At 42.2% G+C, this 14,655-nt stretch overlaps 1 protein-coding gene and 1 long non-coding RNA gene across 7 annotated transcripts in view; one reads left to right on the top strand and one right to left on the bottom strand.

Moving 5' to 3' along the window:
• Window positions 1-14,655, top strand: part of sash1a (SAM and SH3 domain containing 1a) — a 258,572-nt gene that overhangs the window by 233,000 nt on the left and 10,917 nt on the right. For all 6 annotated transcript variants that reach the window (XM_050058761.1, XM_050058762.1, XM_050058763.1 and 3 more), the window contains 7 exons: window positions 414-488; window positions 682-825; window positions 3,653-3,785; window positions 4,554-4,723; window positions 4,849-5,058; window positions 10,010-10,160; window positions 10,612-10,740. In XM_050058761.1, coding sequence (XP_049914718.1) covers window positions 414-488; window positions 682-825; window positions 3,653-3,785; window positions 4,554-4,723; window positions 4,849-5,058; window positions 10,010-10,160; window positions 10,612-10,740 — 1,012 coding nt within the window. The remainder of the gene's footprint in view (window positions 1-413; window positions 489-681; window positions 826-3,652; window positions 3,786-4,553; window positions 4,724-4,848; window positions 5,059-10,009; window positions 10,161-10,611; window positions 10,741-14,655) is intronic.
• LOC126399038 (uncharacterized) overlaps window positions 849-14,655 on the bottom strand; it is a 31,603-nt gene continuing 17,796 nt past the window's right edge. Inside the window, exons 3-4 of the long non-coding RNA XR_007570841.1 lie at window positions 6,087-6,143; window positions 849-1,614 (exon numbers count right to left, since the gene is read on the bottom strand). This is a non-coding gene — a long non-coding RNA (uncharacterized LOC126399038). The remainder of the gene's footprint in view (window positions 1,615-6,086; window positions 6,144-14,655) is intronic.

Genomic DNA, 14,655 nt, shown 5'->3' with positions numbered 1-14,655 from the left:
TAATGTATTTTAGCTCGGCCACATCAAGACAGAGTTAATTTTCTTCGATATTTTCCCCGGGGATTGAAGCTTTAAAGCACATGAGCAGCTTGTTGGAGCCGACTGCGTGCTCGCCACGCTCAATATAACAGCTCATTAGCCTCGGACCGTGCAGCAACTCGCAATTTTAAAGAGGAGCTCGTATAACAGTTTGTGTTACATCATGTCTGTTGGCTGTCCACAGGTCCCATATGACATCATGCCCCCGCATACATACACACCATATATACCCATGTACATTCATCACAGTGCTGCCTGTGTTGTGTCAAGCATGAATCATCGTGAGTTGACCCTCAGTGGGTGTGGACGGGGAGTTCCTGTAACCTGACCTTCTGGCTGTGATTCATGTGATTGTGTTTTGGCTTCCCCCGCAGAGAACGTGCAGCTTCGGAGGCTTCGACCTGTCCAACCGTTCGCTCCATGTGGTCAACGCCGGCTCGGAGGCCAATGTAAGCTCTGGCAGCTTGTGAAATTAGATGAGGACAAGCTGAACTCTCCTGTCACACTTAATCACCCTCTCTCCTTTTGTTTTTGTGTCCTTCGCCTTCTTCCTGTCCGCTGATTCATCCCCATCTCGCTCCTTTCGCCTCTCTCTGTCATCTCCTTCCTCTCTGTCCACGCTGTTCCGTCTTCTAATCACAGAGTAAAGAGCAGGAGGCCATATACAGAGAAGTGGTCAAATCCCCCACCACGTCTCGGATCTCGCTGGGTAAGAAGGTCAAGTCAGTCAAGGAGACGATGAGGAAACGCATGTCGAAGAAGTACAGCAGCTCCTTGTCCGAGCAGGTTAGACATAACACACACAAACGCACACGTGGATGCAATTTTCGAACATTTTATTTGTAGAAAGTTCAGATGGCATTAAGAATTCTGTAGGTTTTCCTTGTTTGAAGGGCACATGACGTACCTAAACACAGATGAATTATTTAAAGTGGTTCAGCCGAAGCATAAACGGTCCCACAAATCCACACTTTCAATCCTCAAAACGGCGAGCCAAGTGCAGCTGTAAAGAAATAAAAGCGTCCCATGTTCTGCAAACATTTAGAGGATGTTTTGCAGTGTAAGCCACATATTCTGTCCACAGGCTGTGAGTGGGTGGGAGTATTTGTGTTAGTTACAGAATAAACACAGAGCGCTAAAACACACACACACACACACACACACACATTTGGATCTCTCTCTGCTGCGTGCTCTCCCTGGGCCCAGTGTGCAGGGTGGAGTGTGTGCTTCATGCTGAGCTCATGGAGTGATGCAAGTCTCCCTGAGGCGAGCTCTTAGGAAATGGAGACTTGAAGTGTGAGGGAGTGTATAATGGCTGTCTCATCTGTGCTGGCCTAATTTCTCTGGGCATCCAGTGGCTCCAGCAGTGGCCTGTCCAGCCCTTCAGTTTGATGCTGCCCTGCAGATCGTGGCATCAATGCACAGCTGAACATCTGTCCATCACGGTGGTCTTGACACTGTGACCCACATATCCTGGCATGAGTCATGGAGCCATCGGTTAGGAAGGAGCAAAGGAAAATGAATTGCCATCTAACAGTGTTTCAAGCACGGTCATTTTATAGACCATGATGCCACCTAGTGGATAAATGAAATAAATAAAACACAGCACAGATGTTAATGTGGCATATGAATGTATTTTGTAGTCAAAGGAGATCTGAAAAGATCTGATCAAAATCAAGAGTTGAAATGAAAGTTTTGATCCAGTTATGACTGACAAATCCATCACACTACAATGCAGGTAAAATGCCACTGCAAAGGTCCAATAAATGGCATCAATACTTCCATAATTTGATGTAATACCTGTTAAGACGTTGTTCAGAGAGGACATTAGACAGTGAGGGATCTAGCTGAAGCGTAAACCAGTGGGCTCTCAGTTCTAGCTGATAGGACATGCAGAAAAGAAGAGCTGGCTGTTTTTATGACTATTTGTTGGAGGTTTTGTCGCGCCTAGTAGGGCAGCTTGAGTTCACTTCAAAGAATACTTTACCCGCAAAATGACCATTTATATATCAGTCACTAGTTTATTTTTGTTTAGAGTAGTTAATTTGCGCATACATGTATAGAAAATTCAGGAAAAAGGAATTAAAAGTTGTGCAGGAGAGGTTCTAAGCCAAAAATGGCTTATGAAGATACCCACCATATTAAATAACAACAATCATACATAAAAAGAAAATATAAAAAGGAAGATTGCATGATTAAATAACAGTTCCAGACTTAGAGGTACTAAAAAATTGTGAAAGATGTACAATTTACAACAACAAATACAGCACAAAACACAAAAGAAGGTCGTTCCAAATGAGAGGTGGTCCTCTGTAGTTCAATAGTTACTGATTAAGAGAAGTCTGCCTCCAACAATATGTAAGATAAAGGTCCTTAGAGTGTCTTGGGGAACAGGAGTGATTGTCTGAGGAAGACTTAAAAAAGTTCTGACCACGTGTTGCCTTTTATTTGTGAAGAAACATTTGTTTTTCTTGCAGCCTCCATGGTGAGCGGAGAATCCAAAAAAGGCGAACATTCTTCATGAACTGAAATTTACAGAGACCACATTTAACAACAGCAAAACTATGTCAAAACATCAGTTTACTAACTCTCACACAACCCATGCAGTATACTCCATGTCTCATTTATATCCAGTGGTATGCTCAGTACTTCCCAAGCATGTGCACTGCTGGTATGCATAAGTGTTTAAAATCATTATGTTTTAGCAAAAATGCATGTGTTTAGGTATATTGAGCATATATAAATGAGAATAAATAAGACTTGGTTTAGACTGCACAAGCTGTGTGAGAGTTTGTAAACAGATATTTTCACATAGTTTTGCTGTGTTAAACACAACCCCACTTTACTGCAGTTCATGAAGAATGCTTGCCTTTTTTGGATTCTCCGCTCACTGTAGAGGCATGTAAGAAAAACAAAGTTTTCTTCAAGAATTCAACATAACATTTGGTGAGTAAGAGAAATACAAATGGACATTTTGTGGGTGAATAATTCTTTTAAGATGTACTGTTTTTCTTCAGGGAAGTTCAAGAGCCTATTTTATGAGGTCTTTAAATGAATAACTCAGAAAAGACTTTACCCTTTTTAAAAGTATTTAAGAAGAAAACTTGTGTTTGTACACATTTATAGTTTGTAAAATTTTGGTGAAAAGTACTGTAAATTATTTTGGAGAAAGATAAGTGACTGTTGAATCTTCAGGTCGTCAAATACTGGTGCTTTGTGTCCGTGGTTCAGGCCATCTATCGACTGAAAACATTCGTATTTGACGACCTGGGAATGAGACTCAACAATCTGTCTCCAGTGTCACATACACCACCTTTAATAATCACATTCACACATTTCTTCCATAAAAACTCAGTTTTATATGTGTATACCTGTTTGTCAGTGAAAAGAAAATACTAACAACCCCTATCACTCCCCCATTTCTCCTCCTCTCTATCTATGATCTTCATCTTTTCCTGGTTTACCTTGTCTCCCCCATATGTCAAACCTCTTAACCAAACTTTCCCATCGCTCTCGTCCTTTCATCTTTTAACTGCACAACATCTCCTTTGTCTGTCTCCCTCATGTCCTTTCATTACCCATCTGTGTCTCCCCCTCTCTTCTTGTCTTTTAGTCCAGTCCGGATGGAGCTCCTGGCTCCCCTCAGTCCCCTCAGCCTGACACCGACTCTCTGGAGAAGCCCAAGCTTAAGGCCGGAGGCTCGGTGGAAAGTCTGCGCAGTTCACTCAGCGGACAGAGCTCAATGAGTAAGACCAGATCCTTTGTTTTGGAAAAGGGACATCTGCTTTGTAAATGTGATGTTTTTCAATGTATTTTTGGTAGCAAACAGTGGCTTTTCATGTTTTTTTTTTTTGACATCTTAAAATAAGAGAAGTACAGTCATGTAGTTGTAAGGTGTCGGTGCATCATCATATTTGTCATGTAGAAACTGAATGCACATACAGGTGATCTAAAAGGTTGTAATTCAGTGTCACAGCCTGTTTTGAGCAAAGTTTGACACTAGATGGTGCTCGTAACATTCGCTGCTCGCTGGTGTACATTCCAAATACATACAGATTACTTAACCTCCTGCCATTACATGTATACCAATTATGATGTTTGTGGAGTGATGGCCATGAAGAGCAGTTCTCTCCCTTGATCATCACACCCAGTCCCAGCAGCTGCCTCACATGTTGTGATCTCACAGTTTTCAATCAACCTCTCAGGTCATCTGATCTAATTACAACTTCTGATTACTTAAGCCTGTCTTTGTGGATTAAATACCCTCCATCGTGTCGAGCTCAGGGTGAATTTAGACATGAACATGAACACAAACACGCAGGCAAACATACGGTAATGATTAGGTAGGAAGTCTTGCTTCTCCGATTCCCACACGTCAACATGATTTCAACAGGCTTCCCTCAAATAGAGAAGAAAATATGCAGCAAATACTTCTCCAAGGATCTGTAATACACGTGTTTAAGACTTAAAAGTTGCATGCTATTAAATCTCCACTTGTGTGTGTTTGTGTCCAGGTGGTCAGACGGTGAGCACCACTGACTCCTCAGCCAGTAACAGAGAAAGCGTGAAGTCAGAGGATGGTGATGACGAAGAGCCGCCTTATAGAGGGCCTTTCTGTGGCCGCGCCCGAGTCCATACAGACTTCACCCCCAGCCCCTACGACACCGACTCCCTCAAACTGAAGGTAACACACACTTAAGGATGTGGGCCAGAATGTCAAGCTGGGGAGCTGCAGATGTCACAATGTTTTTTAACAACCGTTTGTGTCTGATGTTAAAAAAGATAAAATGTGTGGTTGTGATTCTCCAGCGCGGTGATGTGATTGACATCATCAGTAAGCCACCCATGGGGACATGGATGGGCCTGCTGAACAACAAAGTGGGCACCTTCAAGTTCATCTATGTGGACGTGCTGAGCGAAGAGGAGGAGAAGCCCAAGAGGCCTGTGAGGAGAAGGAGGAAGGGCCGACCACCCAAGCCCACATCGGTGGAGGACCTGCTGGAGCGCATCAACCTCAAGGTAAAAGACCGCCATGCACTGAATACACAGTAAGTTAGAGTTACAGCATCATGTCAGTTCACTTAGGCTATGCTTAGACAGCAGGCAAAAACGGCCCAAATGTGATGTGACTCAGATCTGTTTTTGTGGATCTCATGAATTCTGATCCCCTTATTTTGATTTGGGTGTCTTTGCTAAGCTCTGCCCCTTTGCGATGGTCCAACAAGTTGTCAAAGTAAGCATGGAGAACTGAAACAGTGATTCCAGAGAGGAGCAGACAGAGGGGTCTACAGTGTGTGTTTGAAGGATATATCCAGGATGTCAAACTGACTCAGCAGCAACAACAGGTTAAAAAGACAAAGATAGTTAGAAGCTAAAGCCGAACTATAGGCTACAGATCACAGTGTAAAAGTGAACCACCACATCACTGCTGATCGCCACACAAGACAATGAATATAAAGGGAAACTTTGCTGATATTGAACCAGCTGTGTGGCATCACAGTGTGTGCAGAGGATCCACCACCGGATCTCTGCCACCGGACCGACGGAGAGCTCAGGGCGTAGCCAAACAACATTCATCTGTGCACAATGCGATGACACAGAGCTGGTTGAATATCAGCAAAGTCTCCCTGCTTCCCTTCACTGGTTCCTGTACAGCAGGGTTGGTCTTTTTTTCACTGTTATAATCATTAAAAAGCAAAAGCAGCATGTGTATACATTCAGTAGGCTATATCTTCAGTAGCTAGCTAGCTAACCCTACACTTTTCAGGGTTTGATTTTGGTTTTGGAACAGGGAAGAAACGTATATCTTTTTCCAACCTCTCCAGGTAACGAGTATCATTAATACACGACGTGCCCCAGACACAACATTTAGCTCCAAATCCACAAAACCAGCCTGAAACGACTGCAATAGAGTCAATGGAGCACAGCTGTGTTGTTGTTGGACCCTGGCTAAATCTGCATTGAGCACTAAGACCTGCAGTGTGAACGTAGCCATGATGTCTGTGAAGTTTTCAGTGGCAGACAAGTTTACATTTACCTTCACTTACCAGGTTCATTGCATAAACTCGAATTGCCCAATGTGAGAATTGCCACCCATCTGGAACCTAAATAAGAGAAAACAAATCTTAAGAAGTAAATCAAAACATTGTTTTAGTCAAATATCTTCCAAACACATTTCCAGACAAGCAGAGATAAATATAGTGAGGGCAATTACAGGCTGCACAGCTTAGGATGTTTGATCCGACACTGATGCATAAACATTAACACCCACATTCTCACGACCACGCCCCAACAAACAACTCTCATCTTTCATCTGAACCTACACATAGCTGTGAGCTTGATTTCATCTCCTCCCACTCAGGCAGCCAGCGGGCCTCACTTCCCCAAATAGAGAGAGAGAGAGAGACTTTGTGGGCTGAGTGTTTTATCTCCGGCCAGCCTAATGGCCAAGTCGCAGATTAAAGATCCAGAGTGCATTATTAATGTCACAGCGCAGGCTTCCCAAGCTGTGAGTCTGGGTGTTACAAGTGCATCAGAGCGCTCGGGTCCCCTTAGTCACCACCGGATTCCTGGAGTGGGAGAGTTAGACTAAACACTTTAACAACATTTTAGAGTTTCCACTTTGCAGCCAATATAGCAGGTATTTTAACTACTCTGTTCCTTAAGTTGTGCTGATGATGAAAAAGTACAAATAAATTCCATCCCAACAGTTCTGCTCCAAGATAAATGATCTTTTCAAGCACCATTTGCATTCAATTATTCAGCTTGTGTCGACATAAGAGGTCCTTGCTCTTTTTTCGTACTTAAATATTAAACTACATTTTTTTTCACTGCATAGGAACATGTTAAAAACATGGATTGCGTGGTCGTGACACATTGATCCAGACATCTACTCCAGATAGAACTAAATGGCTTTGCTTATTTCAAGATCAATCATAGACAGCAATTACATTTAAGATGAATTAAAACCTAAATAATCTACTGTAGTATTAAGAGCCTTTATCTTAATAATCTGTGGCAGTGGTTAGCATTGTTGCCTGACAGCAATAGGGTTCCTAGTTCTCTACCATGGGGGATACCTTCTGTGCAGAGTTTGCATGTCCTCCCTGTGTCAGCGTGGGTTTTCTCCAGGTACTCCAGCTTCCTCCCACAGTCCAAAGACATACAGGTTAATTGGTGACTCTAAATTGTCCGTAGGTGTGAATGTGAGTGTGAATGGTTGTCTGTCTCTGTGTGTCAGCCCTGTGATAGTCTGGTGACCCGTCCAGGGTGAACCCCGCCTCTTGCCCAATGTTAGCTAGGATAGGCTCCAGCATCCCTGCAACCTCCAACAGGATAAGCAGTTACGGTTTTTGTGTGACCATCACAACATTCTCTGGATCAGTGGTTCTGGTGCAGCCACGGGGTCCAGATTTCTCCTTCGTCATTAGTTTTAAGGTCCGCACAGTTTAACACATTCAGCGTTATACTTGTGTTTGGCCATGTCGCCAAGCTAGTGTTTTTGTCTCTGTCTAGTAGCTGTCTGTTATTTACTCACTCTATTGTAGGAAACGACACTTCAAAATAAAAGCTCTATGCCAGAAATACACTGTACTTCAAAATAAAATGTGTTTTTTACAAACTTAACACGTTTGTGAGTGACTTGTGGTCCATTCAGAATGGGCCCGCGATCCACCAACTGGGAACCACTGCTCTAGATGACACAATATTCACTGTAGTGGGCGATTTTTTGTACTTAAATGTAAATGTTAAGAAAAAGTTTAATTGCCTGAAGGAATAACTCACCTCCCAAATGACCATTTGTTTATAAGTTACTCACAGTGTCATGATAAATTCATGAAGAAAACTTTGTGTAATCCAAGTGTCATTTATCCAGTCGTATGCTCAGTACTTCATAAACAGACAGCTCTTTCTGACAGGGAACTGAACTATAGGTAAGACTTATCAATGGTCTCTTCAAAGCCAGACTTCACTGACAAAAACAATAATTTTACCTTGCTGAACACAGGAGCTGCTGGTCAACTGCTGCCTCCATCAGTAAATTAGTTTGTGTTGTTGTGTGACTTTGGTGTTTTAAAGGGTTAGTTTGGATTCAAGTGTCCAGACCAGAAGCTCCTGTGTTCAGCAGGGTAAAATTACTGTTTTTGTCAGCGGAGTCTGGCTTTGAAGAGTTCAGATGTCCGTCGGAAAGGGCTGTCTGTTTGGAAATTGATGAGCATACCAGTGGATAAATGAGACTTGGATTACACTGCACAAGTTAAGTGAGAGTTTGTAGACAATGTTTTGATGCAGTTTTGCTGTTGCAGCCCCTCTTACTTCAGGTCATTGAGAATTTTCTAAGTTCTATTCTACAAAGTGCTTGACATATCAGTTAAAACAGACGAGACTAAGGAAATAAAAGACCTTCTAAATGGACTTAAAACTCCAGTAAAATCAGGAATGGCTCTCCAAGAAAAGTATGTTTTAAGACAAGACTTAAAAGAGGTCACTGACTCGGCTGACCTGATTTCCTCAGGCAGACTGTTCCAGAGCCTCGGGGCCCTGACAGCAAATGCTCTTTCCTCTTCAGTTTTCAGCCAGGCCTCTGGAACAGACAAAAGACCTTTGCCCGAAGACCTCAAAGTATGTCCAGGCGTGTATGGTACTAAGAAGTCGGAAATGTAGCTGGGACAGAGGCCATGAAGTCTTAAAATCTATTCTAAAACATACTGGGAGCCAGTGTAAAGAGGCTAAAACTGGAGTGATGTGATCACGTCTCTTGGTTCTGGTTGAAATACTATACGAGTTATGACAGGACTGTCATAGATCAAAGCAGTAAGAATATTGTTGTTGTGTACTTCCTGGAAATGCTTAGCAACATTTGGTTAAGATGGCAAGCCAACATTTAAGAACACACATCAACGGTGCCTGTGTGTAACCATAAAGTGTAAAATCTCCACACCCCTGTAACTCTGGGGCCAGATTGGTTCTCTGCCAGATCATGTTTGGATCTGGAGCGTGTTTAAGTTTTGGATAGACTAAAAGAAGATCCTGTGAGTGAGAGGAGCCGGCTGCCTGTGTTTGTGTTAGTTGGTGGTCCTTTGTTTAGTCCCGCATCATCCAGCAGAAATAGACACAGGGACACACAGTTTTCTCTGTGTGGACTCCACCATTGTAATTGATGGTCTCGCTGGTGACACACAGTCTATGTGTTCGTCCAACAAAGTGTGTGGGTCACACAAACACGGAGCCCAGTTATATCCAAAGTGGAAGCAGTTATGAGCGCGCTGAATGATAGCATCAGCTGACTGTGCTCTCACACAGGGCGTATCTGGATTTTAAAGTGTTTGTTTCTTTGTCAGATATCACGGTGGTTTGGGTGACTGGCCTCGGTGCTTGTTTGTGCTATTGTGTTAAACTTTGTCTTGTGTGGTTGAGGAGCACTTTGATGTAATGGTCCCCACCTTCAGTTCTTCTCGTTACCACATCACGTTGGCGCGTTTCCCTTTCAAGTCCTGTTTGCCATTTCGGTCGCAGCCAGAGCAGCTCGGGATTGTTGCCACACACTCCACACTGTTCCTCGATTGGTACGGCTAACTCCCTAATGTTGCTGCAACTCACTTTTATTATGTGCCTGTCAAAGAAGTTTTTGCCGAATTAATGTGTGTCGACAGTTGAAGCAGCCATAACCAAATTAGTCATGGCTTAAAGTGATTACATGCCATCTAAAACTCCGAATAACAGTTAAGCTTTGGCTCACTTGTGATAAAAATACAGTGTGGATAGGAAATTATGAGCAGATGACAAGTGTGTACCCCACTCTTATTATTTTTTTCCCTCCTTTCCCCACCTCTGTGTTTTTAATTTTATGCTTCTACCCCCAAACTTTTTGTCACTGCTCCCATGACTCACATCCAGAGTGTATTTTTCTTTAGTCTACTGTATTTTTTCTTCAGTGTTTGGACTCAGATGTGATGTTTCTGTCATGCAGGAGCACATGCCCACTTTCCTGTTCAACGGCTATGAGGACCTGGACACGTTCAAGTTGCTGGAGGAGGAGGACCTGGACGAGCTGAACATCAGAGATCCTCAGCACAGAGCTGTGCTGCTCACTGCTGTAGAGCTGCTGCAGGAGTACGACAGTAAGTAGAAAAACATATTCTGGATAGACGCGTGAGAACACACTCAAGTGATCGTTCTGACTCACCCAAACTCCCTGGCTTTATAAAGGATTTATCATATCCGTATTTTGATGAGGGTTAAAGACCTGAAGTTGACCCTAACCCTTTCAAATTAAATTCCCACATGGTCCAGTAATACAGGTTTTGATTTATTTTGACAAGGCTGACTAATGACCTTTCTGGTTGACTAACATTTGGTCGACTGTCATAGGGCAGCCCTAGTGGATCCCACTGTATTCGTAAAAAGTTATGATACTTGGGATTCCCCTGTGGCTTTGGGGTTAAGATGTCGACCATGAGCTGGCGCCCTCCACTAATAAAGGAATGAATGCCCAAAAATATAATTTCAAAACGATGGAATAGTATTCAGCTCTGATTTTGATGACGTTTCTTTTATCTTTTGTATTCTCAGGCAGCAGTGATCCAGAGCGCAGCGGCCTGTCGGGCTCCCAGGAGAAGCTGCTGTCCGAGGGTCGGGGCCTGGTGGGAGACTCCCCGCGAGATTCTGGGTGCTACGAGAGCAATGAGAACCTGGAGAATGGTAATGACAGCTTTGAGTAGCCTAGACCAACAAGACCACCTAGCCTTGGTGTAGCCTAGCTGTACTGTAGTGCCACAGTGACTCCTTCACCTCTTTCCTCTGTGGGCTTCCACCTCTGCTCCATCTCTTGCCATGCTTCTGCAACACCTCGTCCACCTCACTCCTCTGGACCAGTTCCTGCCAATCAACCCCCCCAAACCTTTCCCCCTCTAGTACGGCCGCTCCCCTTATCACCTCATAACTCTATAAACTTTTAACTATCCTTTCACGCCACTTTCTTTACCACTCTTCCATCTTGTAGGCGTTCTGTGTCAGCAGTGCCAAAGTCGAGTTGTAACTGAGAGGGCGCCAGGTCCAAGACCACTAAGCCTAGTCCACCCCACAATGCTGGGAGCGCAGAGGGAGAGATCCTCCCCAATGCACAGAACTGTTCTGATGAGAACACACTCACTGCCCAGTCATGGATTCCCATTTCCAGCTCTTCTGCCTGTGGATGCGAGGCTGGTAAAAGGATACCGGGAGGATGATGATGGGCTCAGAGAGTATTTCTGTTAAGTGTTTTTAAGATAGAAAAAGAGCTTGAAGAGCAGCATGTCGATAAATGCTTGTTGTTGTTTTTTTGCGGTGGTGATTCTACAGGCTGATAAGGCTTTTAAAAAATGTATTCATCAGGTTACAGATCACAGCTGCCATTTAAATCTTTGTCTTCATACCATTTCAAGCTGTCACTCTGTGTTTATAGTGACCATATTACACAACAGCCGAACAGTATGTGCCTAAAAAAAAGATGTGGATGGAAATATTTTTAAATAGTAGTGCATAGATTGTAAGAGAGGTCTTATTTGTGACATTTCTTGTTTGGTTTATTTTTGAAACTGCTCTTTTCCTCCTGCATAAGACTGTATGCTTTCTTTCTTCCACACACAACATGCTTTTTAACCATAACCCATAAATCACAGCTCTGTCAAACCTTGTCTTCTTTCTATATCTGTTGGGTTCCAGTCTAACTGCTGGGTTTCCCCTTTATGTGTATGTGTCATTCAGGTTTCAACAGTAAAGTGTGCAATCTGCCACAGTAGAGATTTAAGTTGTGGAATAAAAGCCACTTCTTTTAAAAAAGAAAAAGGACTCTGGTACTGCTTGCTTGATTTTTATGTTTCGCCTTTTTTCTCTGTCTTTTTTTTCTCTTCCTGCCACTAAACGCTGTTCACAAACCAGCTGCATAACATTTCCTAAACATTCTGCATCTCTTCTCGCAGTTTCAGGGCTCCACAGTTCCTCTACCTTTACAAACTCATAAAGTTGTTTATATATTGCAGGGTTTATTTGCTGAAACTGCCACTATATCTACACAGTATTACGTTAGACATATCATGTTCGTCATCCTCTTCATGTTGCTGCTAATGGCATTTGCTAGAATCTAACATGGACAGCCAATCAGAGCCAAGGAGTCTCTAACACAGCTGTCAATCATATCAATCACTGCTGTGAACTGCGGTCAAACTAGGCAGCGCAGATCAAATATGAATCAAGATTCTGTAACTGCATTGCCTATTTCTTGCCCCCATTTCAGACCAAAGATTCACGTTGAGACGAAACTATTTTAGAACATTGCAGAGAAAAGTTGCAGCGGTGTGAACTGGACATCTGAGCTTGACTCAAGGCAGTTGATGGTGTCACCTGCAACTCAGCTGGTCAAATCGCACACAGCTGCTTTTAAAATGTAAAGTGCATCACTTATTTATTATTAATACAGTCCATCTGATGCTCATTTATCTACAAATGCAGCTGTAGGCAGTATCTCACTATCACTGTCCTCATTCATGATATCAGAAGCTACAAATAACATTCAGCCACAAAATAAGCCTTAGAGGTTGGAAATCAGAACGGAGATACAGAGAGTTGTTGCATAGAGATGATACTCCACCTCATCTAGTTGCATTGGCATGCACCGGCAGGTTTTTAGAACGCTGCAGAACGGTACAATTTAAGTCGTTGCCTGTTTCAACTCATCTCGTTGCGGATTTTTCGTCTGAACTGGGCTTTAGAGAATCCTCAGCTCTGATTGGCTGCGAAAGATTCTTACAAATGCCATTTGAAGCACTACGAGAAGGCAGAAACGTGGACGTAGTGACAGTTTTTCGCAAATATGACAAACAATTATTATCATAAAAGTTACCAACTGTAGTTTTAATGGCTGTTTATGAATATTTATAAGTCTAGAGAATTGACAAAGGAAAACATTTAATTTAATTAAATATAAATAAGAAAAGGTAATTAAGAATCATAACACAAACTGTGTCTTTTAAATGTTCTCCTTTCACTGTAGAGCCCTGAGTTTGCTTTTTAATCAGTAGACTTCCTTTAACGTACATGTGTCTGCTCACACTTCCTGTAACTAGATGTAGTACTTCGTCTTTACATCATCAAATAACTTCTATCAACTTTCATCAACAATCATTTTCATATGCATATATAATGTGGTGCTCAGTTAATTAAATGTTGGATAATGATATTCAGTCACTCGTCCCCATTATGCAAAATATATACATATAAAAAATGACTCAGAGCTTTAGGTTTTACCATATTTCGTGTATCTTGAATCTAATATTTCTCATTTTATTTTAATAAAATCAATGTATTTATTTTATAAATATTTATACAGTCTACATATTGTCCTTATTACATTTCAGTGTGTGATAGGAGACAGAAGTTTAACATATAATACGTTACTTAAATGTCACTTGTATTAGTAAATAGCCACACATTGTCAGCTCATATTGCATTTTCAACCTCATCCTGCTCTGATTTCATGTCTGAAAAATCAACACAACACTTAAAGTAAATACAGTAGTATCTCTTGGAGCCGTCAACTAATTTAATTCACTATAACCAATTTTCCTTAATTGGCAAACATCAATAGGATTAACTTTTTTGTGACGTTTCTGGGAACTACTGAGATATTTTACGACCTTCCATCTATTGAACTTCTTTCTGTCATCCCGCCATTTAAACTCTTTGGCAGGCCACACTATGTGGCGCCCATCCATTTCATCCATTCATTTTGCTCTGTAAGCCAGAGGATAGATGGTAAGTTGCTTCAGCCTTTTGTTTCCAACGTTTCTGAACTCTCCCATCCGGATATCTTTATTTGGGCTTGCTTGCTATGACAACCAATCAGCCAGTTCGTTCCTGAGTCAAAAAGCTTATCTTATCCCAGTGGCACTCCACCCTAATTTCTAAACATGTCTCTGCTATTTTGACTGGTTTACAGATAAGTCTTAAATAATAAGAATGCAGTGCTTATTTGAGTAGATTTTTTTCAAATAACTTGGCTCTCGTGAACTAGTTAGAAATAATTAGCACTGTGAACATGTTTTCCAGACATACTTGATCCAGCATAAATAAAAGAAAATAGTGTTGCAGCCAAGGCAGCGGAATACAGTAATGCTGAGTCATGTGAAGTTAATTAGCACAGAGTCGATTTTTATACACTCATCGGCCACTTTATTAGGTACACCTTGCTAGTACTGAGTTGGACCCTCTTTTGCATTCAGAACTGCCTTAATTATTGGCGGCATAGATTCAGTAAGGTGCTGGAAACATTCCTCAGAGACTGTGGTCCATATTGACATGATAGCATCCATGATCTCCCGTTCCACCACATCCCAAAGGTGCTCTATTGGATTGAGATCTGGTGACTGTGGAGGCCATTGGAGTACAGTGAACTCATTGTCATGTTCAAGAAATGATTTGAGCTTTGTGACATGGTGCATTATCCTGCTGGAAGTAGCCATCAGAAGATGGGTACACTGTGGTCATAAAGGGATGGACACGGTCAGCAACAATACTCAGGTAGGCTGTGGTGTTTAAACCATGCTCAGTTGGTACTAAGGGCCCAAAGTGTTGCCAAGA

The sequence above is a fragment of the Epinephelus moara genome, chromosome 12 (assembly GCF_006386435.1).
Source record: "Epinephelus moara isolate mb chromosome 12, YSFRI_EMoa_1.0, whole genome shotgun sequence".
In the NCBI taxonomy this organism is placed as follows: Eukaryota; Metazoa; Chordata; class Actinopteri; order Perciformes; family Serranidae; genus Epinephelus; species Epinephelus moara.
Note: the sequence above shows the minus strand (reverse complement) of the source record. Positions and strands in the feature narration are given on the sequence as shown.